Source organism: Petaurus breviceps, unplaced genomic scaffold (assembly GCF_028583685.1).
Source record: "Petaurus breviceps papuanus isolate PSGF00001 unplaced genomic scaffold, PetGlider_PUasm1.0 90994, whole genome shotgun sequence".
NCBI classification, from domain to species: domain Eukaryota; kingdom Metazoa; phylum Chordata; class Mammalia; order Diprotodontia; family Petauridae; genus Petaurus; species Petaurus breviceps.
Window position 1 is genome coordinate 4,153,617 of NW_027187393.1, and position 15,922 is coordinate 4,169,538.

Below are 15,922 nucleotides of genomic sequence, written 5' to 3' on the forward strand. Positions count from 1 at the left end.
AGAGGAATGGAGAAGAGAGAGAGGAGGGAGGAAGGGAGAGAGAAGAGGAGAGAGGAGAAGAGAAGAGAGAGAAGGGAGGGAGGAGAGAGGATAAGAGAAGAGAGGGGGAGAGAGAGGAGAGAGGAGGGAAGAGGGAGGGAGAAGAGGGGAGAGAGGGGAGAGGAAGGGGAGAGAGAAGAGAGGGAGAAAGAGACAGGGAGGAGAGATAGAGGTGAGGAAAAGAGAAGAGGGAGGGGAGGGAGTGAGAAAGGGAAGGAGGGAGGAGAGAGGAGTGGAGAAGAGTGAAAAGGAGGGAGGGAGAAGAGAGGGAGAGAGAGAAGAGCAGAGAGAAGGACAAAGAAGAGAGGGAGGAGAGAGAGACAGGGAGAAGGGGGGGGAGAGAGAGAGAGAGAGAGAGGATAGGCATTCACTAAAGCTTCTGGTGTGGTATAACCAGAGCTGTGCTTTAAGATCAGTTTGGCCCTTGTTTGTGGAATGGATGGGAGAGGGGAGAGGAGGCTACTTTGATAATCTTGGGGAGAGAGGTGATGAGGGTCCCATGAGGTTAGTGGCTGAATGACGGAAGAAGGGGATAGATGTGAGAGATATAAATGTTGAATCCAGAAGGTTTCACAACTGATTGTGGATAAGGATGGCAAGAGTAAAGAATAGAGAATGAGTCTGAGGTCATGAATCAGGGTGATAGAAAAATGTTGGGACTTGTGACAGTCAGGTAAGCAACCAAGGGCAGTGGGCTTTGGTGGGGAAAGACAGTGAATTCTGTTATGGACGTGTTGAATTTGAGACATTTGTCTGGAGGTGACCAGCGGGATTGTAGCTCAGGAGAAAGTGGGGGGCTTGGGCACTTAGATCTGGGAGTTGTCTGCATGGAGATAATAGTTGAATCACTGGGTACTGTTGAAATCAAGGAAACTGAGTATCAAGAGAGGATTGGTACCAAGACAGAGCACATGGTGGGGTGGAACACAGGTGAAAGTCCTACAGAGGTGACTGAGAAGATGGGAAGAGAGCATGAATCTCGGGGAAGGAGGGAGGACTGAAAAGGTCAAGAAGAATGAGGACTGAGAGAAGGCCATTGGATTTCTATTAGGTCATTGGTGACCTTGGAGAGAGGAAATGGCCAAGCAAGACCCCTCAGTGGGATGTGTGTGCCATTGGTCTAATCTGTCAGTGTCTCTGAGCCAGTTTCCTGGTTTACCTTGGCCCAGTGTGTGGGATCTGGGGTGCTGTGCTTATGATTGGACTCTCCCCTACATCCCTTGTTAACAGGGTCAGGAGCTCAGGCCTCATTCTGTGACTGTGACTGTAAAGCACAAAGGTTGACTAGTTAAGGGAAATAGACTCTGTGACCTTGGCCTTGTTGGGTCAGATGTCTGAGCCAGCCCCTGGTGGCCCCCTTTGCAGTGGCTAGAGGAATGAGCCCAGGAAACTGTTTAGAGTTGGGCAGCTCCTCAAGGAGGGGCTGAAGTCACTTGCCCACCTTTTCTCCTCCTGTGAATGTCACCATCTCTGGCATGCTCACTGGCCTAGGAGAGACATGAAGCCCCTGCAAATCCATACCTTGATCCAAGGGAAAAAGGAAGATTGAAACCCAACCTGAGGTAGGGGACCCATCTTACTGTGGCTTCCAGACTCACCCAGTCACTGGACTAATCTTTTCTTGGATAGGCTTCAGGGCTGCTTTCTTTCAGGGAACAGGGGGGTTGGGAGGGGGTGTCAGGGGCTTCCTGGCAAAAGGGCGGTCATGTCTCTAGAAAAAGTTGTTGAGTCATTTTGGTTGAGTCCAATTCTTAATGTCCCCATTTAGGGTTTTCTTGACAAAGATACCAGAGTGGTTTGCTGTTTCCTTCTCCAGCTCATTCTCAGATAGGGAAACTGAGGCAAACAGGGTTAAGTGACTTGCCCAGGGTCACAAAGCTAAGAAGAGTCTGAGGCCAGGTTTGAACTCACATAGCTGAGTCTTCCTGACTTCAGGCTCAGTAGTCTCTCCCTGGAGCCACCTGTAGAAAAAGATAAGCAGCTCAGTGGCGCTGAATTTGGACTAAGGAGGACCTGAATTTTCATCCTACTTTGGATGTAGCTGTGTGACCCTGGGCAAGTTATGTGACTTCACTCAGCTTCAATTTTCTCATCTGTATAATGGGGATAATAACACCTATCTCATAGCAATATTGGAAAGATCAAATGAATGTATGTTTTTAAACCTTAAAGTGCTATATTAATTTTAGCTATTATTGTTTAAAAGTTCCTCCCATCTGCCTGTCCAAGCTCAGGCTAAAAAAAGGAATTTTTATTGCTTAGTACTCTAAAACAAGAAATAAAAACATTCAACAGATGCAGCAAAACAGGATGTTCAGAGAGGTTGGCTGGGATCAGCACATTCTCCCTTAAGACCCCTCTATTAATGTATTAATGTTTCCTGTTAAGTCCCCTTCCTTGTCCACCCCCACCCCCCTTATGAAATCTGGTCCTCGGGGCTAGGGATCTCCAGCAATTTCTTTTCACCCTCTCTTCTACCTTTGACCACATGGCACATTAATTTAATTTTAATTTTTTTTTTACAACTGTAGTCATTTCTGGGCATACTCTTCCTTCCCTCCTGTGCAGCTTCCTTTTTAATTAAAAAAAAAAAAGTAAAACCAACCAGTACATCATAGGATCATAGATTTAGAGGAGGAAAGGACTCTGAGAAACCATCTGGTTCTTTCTTTTCACTTGACAAATGAGGAAACTGAGGCCCAAGGTCATAAACGTAATAAAGAAGAAGGAGAGGAAGGATTGGAATCCAGGTTCTCTGATTCAGAATTCAGTGTTCTTTCCATTACACCTCATTGCCACCCTTCAGTTAAGTTTGATAATGTGTACAACATCTTGTACCCGTAGTTCCCACCTCTACAGCAAATGTAGGGGAGATACATTTCTCACTAGTTTAAGCCTGAAATATCCTACTTCTCCAGACCTTCGTACCTGATTAGCGTAAGCTTTGGGTATCAGGTGCTGAGGATCTCTTAGGGAGGAGGGAGCAGTGTCGGGACAACTATGGGGACCCCAGAACTGCCCTTTGAAAAGCACAGCCTTCTGTTTGTCTTCAGTAGTCATGATAAGAGCTGGTATTTATAAGGCTAAGTGGTGCAGTGGATTAAGTACTGGGCCTGGAGTCAGGAAGATCTGAGTTGAAATCTGGACTCAGACTCTTACTAGCTGTGTGACCCTGGGCAAGTCACTTAACCTGCCTTTCTCAGTTTCCTGATCTCTAAAATGAACTGGGCTTCATGTCTCCCCTAGGCCAGTGAGCATACCAGAGCTGGTGGCAAGAGTGGCAAACCACTCCAGTATCTTTGCCAGGAAAACAGAAACAGTCAGACATGGCTGAAATGACTCAACAACCATGATAGCACTTTACACATGTTTCATTTGACCCTCCTAACACCTGTGAGGTGCATTATACTTTGCCTGAATCTCCTTCTGTGGTTCCCTTCCCCACCAGCATTTTATAAACTTAAAAATGAATTTCTTGGTTTGGAATACCCTTTCCTCTGTCCAAACCCTTCCCATCCCAACAACACATAAGTATTTAAACATTCTCCAAAATGCTATCCAGACGTTGTCATTTTATCTCTACATTATCAGTGTGATATGGGCACTATCAGTTTTGTTTTCCCCATTTTACAGATGAGAAAGATGAGTCTCAAGGTAAGTGATTTACCTGTAGGCACGCAGCTAACAACTGTCAGAGGTGGGATTTGAACCTAGGTCTCTCTGATTTCAAGTCCCACACTGCTTACTCTTTTCTTTATTCTGTAGGCCCCCTTTTTCCAGGGAGGAACACTGCTTCTCAATAGATAACCTTATTCTTCTTTAATAGGTGAGAAAATTGAGGCTGGGAAAGCTTTGTCATTTGGTTTTATGAAGAAATCACACCCACTGTCACACTCAGTCCCTCGTTCTCTTGCGCTTGCCCACTCCCCACCTCCCTATCCTGTCCCCCTCCCGCTGACCCCTGCTACTCATCCTCTTAGCTGGAAACAATACTACCTCATGACTCATCTTGGGTAACTGCAGAACACAGTAGAGCTGATAATAATCACCGTTAATTCAACAAATATTTATTAATTGCTGCCTATGAGATGGATGCTGTGCTGGGCACTAAGGATGCAGACAGCTGTGAAACATCCCTCCCTGACCTCCAGGAGCTTACATTCTCCTGGGCCTAGCTGGGGGTGGAGGGGGGGGCTGGGAGGGGAGACAGCATACTGTGTGCTTCTTACCACAGAGATAGGCCAGGACATATCCTGCCTCCAAGAAGCTCACAGTCTGATGGAGAAGCATCTTATACAAAAACAACTAAACACAAAACGCATGCAGAATAGTTTGGGGGAGAGGGAGGCCACCCACAACTGGGGGGGCAAAGGCTGGGCTTTCTGTAGAATGGAGTGCATGGCCTGAACTTTGAAGGAAGCCTAGGATTGAGGAGGGAGGGTGTCTCATGCACTGGGTCTCCCTGCCTATGTCCCCCCACTCCAGCCCATTCTCCACTCAGATGTCCAGCTTATCTCCCTAAAGGGCACATGTGACAATGTCAATGTAAACACTGTCCATAGCTGCTGTGATTCCTGTCACTCCCAGACTCAGCTATAAAGTCCTCTGGCCTCGTGCTCTCGCTCACACAGGACACTTTACCTCCGGGCTCTGGGGAGTTTCTCCGGCTGTACCCCCCCCATGCCAGACCTTGCTTTCCTCCTGGCTTTTCTCAGATCCCAGCTAGAATCCCTTCTCCCACAGGAAGCCTCCTCAGATCCCCTTGATGCCCAGCGATTTAACCCTGTTGATCATTTCCACTTAGCCCTGCAGCTTGTCTGTCCGTAGTTGTTTGCGTGTTGTCTCCCCAGTTAGACGGTTCTCCTTCAGAGATGGATGGACTTTTGCCTTTTATCGATCCCCAGTGCTGAGTGAGCACAGTGCCTGGTGCGTAGTACTGTGTTTCCCCGATAATAAGACACTGTCTTATTAAATTTTTTGGACAGAAAAACACCAGAGGGCTTATTTTCAGGGGAGGGCTTATTTTAATGAACATTGACAGCAATTCTAATAAACAGGTAAATGTGAACAAAAAATGTACCTTTATTCAATAAGCAAATCACTGGGGAAGAACAGGATGACGCGCTCACTGCTGCAGCTCTGATTGGATGCAGCTCGGAGCGCGGCGTGCGGTTCAGGGGGGATGGTGCATACAGAGGGTACTGTAATGTAGCGTGTAGCGCAGGGGATCACCTTCACTACAGTAGCAATCTCAATAGGGCTTATTTTCGGGGGAGGGCTTATTTTAGAGGAATCTTACACAGTATGGGGAGGGCTTATTTTCGGGATAGGTCTTATTATCGGGGAAACACGGTAGGTGCTTCGTAAATGTTCATTGACTCATTGGGGGACTGTCTGTGCAGAGTCATGGATTTGGGAGATGGGGAGCGACTGGCTGGCCAATTTGGCTGGATCATAGAGTGTCTGAAGAGGAATAATGTGAAGTCAGTCTGGAAAGATGGGCTGGATCCAGGCTGTGAAGGGCTTTAAAAGCCAAATAGGAATAATGAGAAAATTAACCTAGCATTGTAAAGTTCGTAAAATACTTGACCTGTATTTTCTAGTTTGAGCCTCCCAGCAGCTGTGCAGGTAGTGCCACACCCCCACTTTACAGATGAGGAAATTGAAACTTAGGAGGTTCAGGAAATTAGCTTCCACAGCAGCGAGCCAGCCAGCCCCCTGTGGCTCTCTCAGCTGCTGAGTGTTAGGGGGATGTGTCAGACATGTAATAACTATCAGGGTTAGGATTTGAATCCTGGTCCAAGGCTAGCATCCACCCTGCCTCTTTAGTAGTGCTAAGTAGAATTTCACAATCGTCATTTTTTTTTTTTTAATTAAGCAATCAGGGTTAAGTAACTTGCTCAAGGTTACACGGCCAGTTATTTCTGGGTGTGGTGCTGAGTGTCTGAGCCCGGGATTCGATCTCCAGGTCGTTCTGACACTGGAGCCGGTGCTCTTACTTGCTGTGCTACCTGGCTGCTCCAACAATCGTCATTTCTAATTAAAATGCTGCCCAGTTACAACGGACTTTACACACGTCATTGCACCTGTTTAGGGCCTGCCCTAGGCAGAGAGGAAACTCAAGCTGGGCAGAAGCCGCCTAAGCCCTTTGGCTTGAGGAAGGAAGGGGCTGAGCTGCAGTACCCTGGAGACCCCAGCAATGGTTTTTAGAATAGAGAAATGCCTTTAGGAAATGCTGGTAAAGCTAATGATTTCTTTCCACAACCAAGGGGGATTTTTTTTTTCTTTAGTAGAGATGTAGAGCAAAGAATTATAGGCTCACGGATTTAAAGCTTGAAGGGACTCTGGAGTTCATTGAGTTTAACCCCCTCATTTTGCAGATCAGGAAACTGAGGCACAGAGATGTTACTTGCTAAGGATCACACAGCTAGTAAGTGTCTGAGCTGAGATTGAATTGAATTCTTCCAGAATCTAAGTTCAGTGTCCTATTCACTGTACCCTACTATCTCTCAAAAAAAAAAAATTCTGCTCACAGATTCCAGTGTCCCAAAGTCCCCAAGCTTATGCTCTGTGGTCTTACAGGGTGTGTATATCCAGGTTAACGCTACCTTTTATTAAATTAGATTACTAGGGCATTTCATGGCATGCTTTGGATTTGGTAGTGTTTTTGTTTTTTTTAAATGATCACACATAGGAGCCTGAAATTGTTATACAAAATATTTGATTTTATCAAACATCTTTTAAAAATAATTAGAGTAGGGAGGGAGAGAATTTGGAACTCAACTTTTTTTTATAAAGTAAATGTTAAAAAAAAATTTAAACACCCCAAAAATCAGAGCATGTGGTAATAATGGAAAGATGAATGAATGTGGAACTGGAGACCTGGTTGTACTAGAACTTAATGTTCAGTCTTTGGGAAGTCAGTTCTCTCTGGTGGCTTCCTCATTTATAAAATTATGGGGTTGACCTAGATGACTTCCAAGGCTCCATGTAATTCTATCAATCTGTGTTCCAAGGTCTCTTCCAGCCCTGACATTTTATATTCTAAGGGTCCTTCTAGCTCTTTTATTCCACATTGTAAAGGCCTTTCCACCTCTGTCATTCCATGTCCTTATGTCCTTTCCAACTCTTAATATTCTGTGTTCTAAGGCCCCTTCCCAGCCTCAGAGCAGATGGTCTACATAATAAGTTAATAAATGTGTAATATATTGAATTAGATTGTCAGTGACTTCCTTGAACTTGGAAAATCAACCAGTGGACACTTGGTGAAGCTCTGTGAGCACGTCCAAAGCAAGAGCTCACATCAGCCCCTCTTCCAGCTTTCTTCATTTCCGTTGAAGGAGCCAGTTGCCTCGCCTAATAGCCTGAGACACATCCTTGACTTGTCTCTCCCTCAGTTAGTTGGTTGCCAAGTTATTTTTAGTCCTCACTCCAGGCCTCTTTCATCTGTAGCCCCTTCTCTCTGCTCATGGTCTCTGTTCCAGTTTGAGCCTTCATTGCGCATCTACTGGACTGTTGCAACAACCTCCCAGCTGTTCTTGTGGCCTTAACTCAACCTTCTCCATCCTCTGCTCAGGAGCAGAAATAATCTACTTAAACTAAGGTTCGACCTTTCCTTCCTCTACTCACAAATTTTTAGTGACTCTGGGAGGAAACCAGACCTCTTCTGCCTGGCATTTAAGCCCTTCACTGTCTGCCTCTATCCCTCACCTCACCCCGCTTCCTTTAAAACATTCTTTTTTCCAGCCAAACGTGACTACAGCCAGCTCCCTTTATAAACGTAACCTTCCACCTCTCTGATTCTGTACAAGTCTAGAATGAGCTCCATCCTTATTTCCCGTGATCAGAATTCTTGTTTTCCTCAAGTGTCTGGGTGGGTACCCCTGCCTCCCGGAAGCTTTCCATTGTTAATTTTACCTCTCCTGTCTCAACCTTCTAATCCTATATTTGTAAGACTTGTAAATAAATACACAGGAGGACTGCTTGCACAGGTTTACTCTTGATCTGGTCAGACAGGAAGGACAGGAAGACAGCTTGGGAAAGGTTAATAATTTTACTTTATTCTAGTCTAGTCTTCTCAATGGGAGTTGCTGATAGTGGGTGTACACCAACTCCTGCAGCATTTCCTAATCACCCTTCTTGCTGGGACCCCTATGTCGCAATGGGGTCAGTCGAGACAGGCACAGATTGTGGGCTCCCCTGAATCCCCTCAAGCCTCAATGGAGGCCAGTTGAGGCACACACAGATTCCCCCCAGGCCTTGATGGGAACCTATCAAGGCACAAACTGCATTCTAACTTGTGCATTCAATCCTAAGGGTTCCCCACCCACTGACCAGTGCCCACCTGCTTTAGAGGGCAACAAACAAAGAAGGTATATTGCCAGTAATATCCTCACAAGTTTACATTGTCTCACCATTATATCTCACTGCACAATTGAAGTGGATATTTACAATTTAAGCACAAATGTTTTTATTATTTATCATTATATAATGACACGGAAGCATGGTAGAGATGTTTACAAGTCATGCTTCTGAGAAACAGAGATTTTTATGTCCATGAATCCTGGGAAACTAAACTCTAAGAAATAATAACAAATATCCCCCCTATATAACACTAAATTGACCTTACTTACCTATATTTATTTGGGTAAAGGCTATATTCTGTCAGTAGATTATCAAGTACTTAAAAGTTTTATTCTTGTCTTGGTACTCTCAGGACCTAGAACAGGGTAGTAGGTACTTGGATAGTCAGTCAGTAAACATTCATTGAATACCTTCTGTGTGCCTGCCACAATGTGTTGGGATAGGAAGATGTAGGTCTGTAGCTGGGAGGGCCCTCAGAAGCTTTCTAGTCCAACCCCATCATTTTACACATTGACAAAATTGAGACCCAGAGAAACTGACTTGTTCTAGGTTCACATGGGTGATAAAAGTCAGAATTGGGATCTGAACCCAGGTCTCCAAAACACTTTATTTACTCTGTTGCTTAACAAATATTTGTTGTATTGTATTGAATTGAATAGTTCACCCATGCCTGCCTTGGGAGGTGTGGGAGGTCCAGACTAGTTGCTGAATAAGGCCTGCCTGGTCCCTGCCCTCCCAAAGCTCATCATTTAGGGTGCAAGATGGAATATACAAAACAAAGGCCAGTCCTACAGTGTGAATAACTGGGGAGATGGGCATGATGATAGCACCTGCCTCTCCTAGTAGTTTGAGGATAAAATGAGATAAGATTTGTTAAGTGCTTTGCAAAAGTGCTTGATACTTGTGATTACTATGGTTGCTGTTATTGTTAAGCATGACAAGTTTGAGAGAAAGATCCATGAGGTCTGGAGGGGTCAGGGCCCTTAAAGTGGCCCATGGACCATGGTGGCTTGGGTTGAGCCTTAAAGGATGAGATAGGATGGCGTGGAGAAGAGAGAGGAAAGGGCTGTCCCCATATTCCTGGCACAGTAAAGGTAGAGGAGGTATAGGCAGAGAGGAAGGCCCTAGAGTTTCAGAGTGGCTGGCTAGGCTGTGACCAGAGCTGAGCTATAGGAAGATTGGGGGGCAGGATGGACTCTTGAAGTTGAGGTGCCAGTTACAAGGCTGTTATGATAGACCAGGGGAGGGGCCAGTGACAGCCTGGAGTAGGATAGCTTAGCAGGAATGAAAGGGGTGGGAGTAGATGTGAGGAACTGTGTGAAGGAGAGAGGAAAATTTATCTATCTATATTATTTTTAAACAAGGCAGTTGGAATTAAGTGACTTGCCCAAGGTCACACAGCTAGTAAGTGTCAGGTGTCTGAGGCTGGATTTGAAATCAGGTTCTTCTGACTCCAGGGCCAGTGCTGTATTCACTGTGCCACCTAGCCACCCTTAAAATCTATTTTTTCTGAGAGAGTATGAGACATAAGGACAAAAACACACAAGGTGCTGTGGGGTAGAGTGACCAATCAATGTTGATCAGGCAATCAACAAGCATTTATTAAGCCCCAAACTATGCGCCAGGGATGAAAAGCCACAAGGCCCAACTTCTGCCCTTAAGAAGCTTACCTTGGGACTTAGCAGGGAGAGAGAAAGGAAGCACCGTGTTCTCACATAAGTAATTAGATAAGCATTCATTAAGTTTTGCTGTGTGGCGGGCACTGTACTAAGCGCTGGACATGCACAAACAAACAACCAAGACAGTCCCTGCCCTCAAGTGCCTTACATCCTAATGGGGGAGGACAGTGCATGAAGGGACGCTGGGGGCAGGGCGGGTCCTGGTAGGGTAACCAGAGGGCCAGCAGCATGGCCTGGATGCGGTCTATAGATGGCCAAGGAGATGTTGTGGAAGCCTGGATCAGGCAAAATAAGGCCAGAGCTGGCCTGAGTCCAGGATGGCTCCAGATGGGGGTTTTCCAGTTGGGTGGGAGAGGAGACATGTGCTGTGATGGTGCTGTCCCAGTGGCCAGTTAGGGAGGCCCTCGCCCAGTGGGGCTACCCGTCAACTGCCTGACACCCTGTGGGTCCTCTCTGCCTGGCAGGTGACTCAGCAGAGGTGTATCAGCGGGAGTTCTTGGCCCTCCGTGATCGTCTACACGCCGCAGAACAAGAGAGCCTGAAGCGTTCCAAGGAGCTGAACCTGGTGCTAGATGAAATCAAGAGGGCCGTGTCAGAGAAGCAGGCCCTGAGGGACGTGGATGGCAACCGGACCTGGGGCCACCTGTCTGGTGAGAGGGTGGGGACCAGGGGCTTGGCTCTGGAGGAGGCTGAGGGGCCCACGTGGAAGTGGGGCCCCTGTGTCTGAGCCACCTTCCTTCCCTCCCCCATCCCAGAGGACACCAGGCTGAAGCTGTGGAACGTCACCCACAAGCATGTGATGCACCTGCCCACCGTCTTCCACCATCTGCCTCACCTGCTGTCTAAGGAGAGCAGTCTCCAGCCAGCCCTGCACGTGGGCCAGGGCCGCACTGGAGGTAGCTGGGCGGGGAGGGGCGATTTGAGGGAGACCGGGCGGAGAAGGAGAGGACTTCTTGGGGTGCTTGTCCAGGGCCTGGGTAGGGCCAGGGTGGGAAGGGGAAGGCATTCAGGGGCCAGGGGCTAGGGAAACCCCTAAGCCCTAGTCCCTGGGCCACTGCAGTGTCCATTGTGATGGGCATCCCGAGCGTTCGGCGGGAGGTGCACTCATACCTAACGGACACACTGCACTCGCTCATCTCGGAGCTCAGCGCCCAGGAGAAGGAGGACACGGTCATTGTGGTGCTGATTGCTGAGGTGAGGGGGGGCTGTATGACCAAGCCCTTGGGAGAGGGCAGGTTTCTGAGAGTGTGTGTGTCTGTGATCCTGCATGAATGTGCATGCACTTACCAAGGGTGCACAGGCATGTCTGCATAACTCTGAGGCCCCCAGATGGGCAGTGATAGGCAGTGCCAGAGGGTTTATGCCCTTGGCCCTGGCTCCTTTCCAATCCTCCCAGCCAAGCTCAGGAGCTCCTACTCTGGGAGCCTCACCTTCAGCTTCCCTTCCTCCAGGACAAGGAAACAGGATGTTTTCTTCCTGCAGGCCCTGGGCCTCAGCTCTAACAACTTCTTTTAGGCGAGGGTTAGTAGACACAGTCAATCAATACGCATTCAATAAAGGCCTAAGGGATGTTCAGGACTTGCCAGGGTTCCATGGCTAGTCAGTGTCCAAGGCAGCATTTGAGCTCATGTCTTCCTTGCTCCCACTCTGTCTGGGGCATGGGGTGTTCAGGGAGGACCATCACCTCTGGGGTGAGGGCTTGCAGATCCCTTTTCAGGACTGCTTATCCACTTTTGGTATCTACCTTTCACCTGATGCTCACCTGCGGCTCCAAGGAGCTGTCAAATTCATAGTGGCCAAACCCTGATAAAACTGTCTCAGCAGACCCAGGCTAAACCAGGTTGAGGGTAACTGAGGGGCTTCAGACCTGTCAGAGAATCAAGGGGCTTGTCTACCGAAGCATGGGAAGACTTGCCCCAGTGGAGTGGGAGGATTTGTGCCAGTGGCCATGAAGGTGGCTGAAGCAGGGGCTGTGGGGGCGGGGGGGGGGGTGAGAGCTTGGCCAGACACGGAAGGTGCCAGGTCACTCACTACATCCCAGACCGTTGCCAGTCTTGACTTCTTCCCTGCCACTGGACTTCAGTGACTCTGGAAGAGAGAGTGAGGCTAATGACTTTGTGCACCCTTAAATCTAATTCATGTGCAAGTCTAGACATCACCCAGTGATGTCACTGGTCCTCTTGAAGACAAAAGACAAGCAGTAACAACAACAAAGGCCTACCATGTTCCAGTAGATACAGTGCCGACCCTGGAGTCCGGCAGACTTATCTTGTGGGTTCAAATCTGGCCTCAGACACTTACTAGCTGTGTGACCCTGGGCATGCCACTGAACCTGTTTGCCTCAGTTTCCTTATCTGTAAAAGTGAACTGGAGAAGGAAATGGCAAACTACTCCTGTATCTCTGCCAAGAAAATCCCAAGTGAGTTATTTAAGTATTTTACTTCCTCTTCATTAATCTGGGAAGTAGATATTTTTGTAAATATTCTTCCATTTCACTAAGATTGTCAAATTTGTGGGCATATAATTGGGCAAAATAATTCCTAAGAAAACCCCAAATGGGGTCAAAGAGAGTCAGACAGGACTGAAACAACCTGTTCATGGTACTGTGCTAAGCACTTCAGGTACAAAGAAAGGTCAAACAAACAAAAAGACAGTCCTTGCCCTCAAAGACCTCATGATCTAATGAGGGTGACAGCATGAAAACAGTCAAACTATATACAGGATAATTTGGCCACCATCCACAGAGGGAGGGCACTAGAATTAAGAAGGATCAGGAAAGGCCCCTTATAAAAAGGAAGATTTTAGCTGGGATTGTTAGAAGCCAGGAAGTGGAAACAAGGAGGGAGAGACATCTAGGCAGGGGAGATGGCCTGTCTTATTCTCTGAGCATCGAGGAGGTCAGTGTCCCTACACCAGAGTGAGTGAGGTGTAAGAAGATTGGAAAGGTAGAAGGAGCCGGCTTATAAAGGGCTCTGAATGCCAAAGAGGATTTTATATTTAATCCTAAAGGCGACAGGAAGCTTCTGGGGATTATTGAATAGGTGGGTGACCTGGTCAGACCTGACCAGGCTTTAGGGAGATGACTGGATGGCAGAGGCGGGGGTGGGGGTAGAGAGGATTATAAGGTGTAAGAAGCCTGTAAAGGCATGAAGGGGCAGGAGGCATTGTGCTTGTGGGCTGCGCTACCCTCAGGGCCACATGCTTCCCAGCTGCTGGTGACTTCTCTCCAGGACTTCAAGTTGTCCTTCAGTGGGTCTTTGAGCAAGTCACTCAATCTCTTTGGGCCTCAGTGTAAAATAAGAGGGTTGGACTAGAAAGCTTCTGAGGGCCTTCTAGCCCTATATTTGTGACTTTAACTTTTTTTGTAGCCTCAGTATCAGAAGAAGATTTAGAGGCTGCCTAGTCCAATCTCCCTTCTCTTGCAAGAATTCTGTCTGCAGGGCGCAGCTATGTGGTGCAGTTAATAGAGTACCAGCCCTGGAATCAGGAGGACCTGAGTTCAGATCTGGCCTCAGACACTTAACACACACACACACACACACACAGTAACTGTGTGACCTTGGGCAAGTCACTTAATCCTCCAAAAAAAAAAAGAAATCTGTCTGCAGCATCTTTAACAAGTTATCCTGTCTCTGCTTGACTACCTTTTATGATAGAAGGCTCACTAGCTTACAAGACAGCTCATTCCACTGTTGAATAATTCTAATAGTTAGAAAGTTCTTAGGCTCATTGATTGAATTGAAATTGGTTTCCCTGAAACACACATTCCCTGATGGTCCTAATTTTGCTTTCTTAGGACTCACAGAGCAAATCTGATCCTCTTCTCTAATCCCTCCCTCCATTATAGGGAGCATACTTCATTTATCTTCGGATCACCCTTATGATACATGCTTAAAAATGTTTCTTGGAATGAATAAGTGACAGCCCTTTAGCTTTTGTATTCCCTTTCAATCTTCTCTAGGCTCAACATTCTGAACTTCATGAGTCATGGTTTCAAGTCTCCTCCACATCCTAATTTCTCTCTTCTGGAGACTCTCCCATTTTGTAATGTCCCTCTTGAAATGTGGTGCCTCAAACTGAACCACAGTGCTCAAGATGTGATCTGATCAGGGCAGAGTACAATGAGACCGGCCACCTCACTTCTTCTGGTTGCTAGATTGTTGCTATTAAGAAAGGATAAAATTGAATTTGCTTTTTTTCCTTTTTTTGGCTGGTAAATCATACTAACTCATATTGAGATCATAATCACTCAAATCCCTAGGTCCTTTTAAAAAATTTTTTTGTGGTTTTTAAAAAAAATGATCATTTCTTTTTTTTTTAGTTTAATCTTTTTTTTCAGGTAACAACTATTTATTTGTTCTCCCTTCCACCTTGCCCTCCCATTGGAAAAAGAAAAACAAATATATGAAAAGTCAAGCAAAATAAATTCCTATATTGACCATGTTCCATCCTGCACCGTTGAGTCCATGCCCTCTGTTCAGGAAGTGGGGAGCATGCTTTGTCTTTAGGCCTATGGCCTCATGATTGGTCATTGTGTCCATCAGGGTTCTAGCCTTTCAAAGTTATCCTCAGATCCTTTTGTAGGAATTGCCATCTGGCCATGTCCTCCCCATCCTGAACCAGCATGATTAGATTTTTTTTTTTAGCCAAAGTGCCTGACTTTACATTTGTCTCTTGGGTTTCATTTTCTTGGTTTTAGACCATTGTCATGTTTTTTGGTATCCTAGTTCTGTCATCACATGTATTAATTAGTTGTATTATTTCCTGTCTTCATGTCATCTATAAATTAGAAAAGTCTGCCATTTGTATCTTTGTCCAAATCTTCGTCAGGAATGCTGAGCTGAGCAGAATAGGAGCTGCCATTAGAAGCCTCCCTCCAGGCTGACCCATCACCTTTGGGCCTGTTCTTTCGGCCAGTTGGGCATCCATGTGACTATAATGTCCTACGGCCCATAACCTTTGCCCGTTTTGTTCAGAGGTGTGGTATAAAAATCTTTTCTCGTAGCATGCTGAAGTTCTTCTATACATTGTTTATGGTGCTTCCTTAATCTGCCTGTCTAGGAACTGTTAAAAAAAAAAAAGCAAATGAGGTTGGTCTGGCTGATGTATTCGTGATGGAGTCTGGGCTGGCTCCTTTATGATGCCCTTTCCCTTTCTGAGCACTCACAAACTATTACCTCAGTTTTCCATTCTACCATTTTGTTGGGCCCCTACCATGAAGCTCATGAGGCTGTCGTTTCTAGAATTCACCGTCATCTTCCTTTTTACAGTAAGAACAGTAGTAACCCATGTTCATTCCTCAAAGAGCTCATCACGGGGCTCAGTGATATCATCTTTGAGTTCTTTCAGGATTCTGCAGTATTTTTTTCTCTGAACTCTGAATCTCAAACTCATTGAGAGTAGCTAGGGCAACCAGTCAGCTGGCCAACTAATTGGGAGGGAAGGGAAAGGAATAAGCATTTATATAGCACCTACTATGTGCTATACAGGCACTGTGCTAAGCCCTTTTAATAATTATTATCTCATTTGATCCCTCACAACAACACTTCGAGGTACGCAGACAGAAGAAGAGTGGTTTGTCCAGGGTCTCATAACAAGTAAGTGTCTGAGGTATTTATAAGGCACCTACTATGTGCCAGGCATGATGATACAAAGATGCAAAATGGAGCAGCCCCTTTCAAGGCCCTGGGCCTCAGTTCCTGCAGGCCATAGTTCCCTCTTTATAGCCATTGTCCCACCCTTTCATGTTTGCAGAGCCTTCCTGTTGACTGAGGAGATTGGGGGAAATCTTCAGCTGAGCCATGTTTCCTCTCTGGCATCTTTCCCCAAGCTTGCAGGCT

At 46.4% G+C, this 15,922-nt stretch overlaps 1 protein-coding gene across 2 annotated transcripts in view; it reads left to right on the forward strand.

Moving 5' to 3' along the window:
• Positions 1–15,922, forward strand: part of MGAT4B (alpha-1,3-mannosyl-glycoprotein 4-beta-N-acetylglucosaminyltransferase B) — a 58,306-nt gene that overhangs the window by 26,648 nt on the left and 15,736 nt on the right. For both annotated transcript variants that reach the window (XM_069077730.1, XM_069077729.1), the window contains exons 2-4: positions 10,547–10,732; positions 10,838–10,978; positions 11,143–11,276. In XM_069077730.1, the coding sequence (XP_068933831.1) occupies positions 10,547–10,732; positions 10,838–10,978; positions 11,143–11,276 (461 nt within the window). The remainder of the gene's footprint in view (positions 1–10,546; positions 10,733–10,837; positions 10,979–11,142; positions 11,277–15,922) is intronic.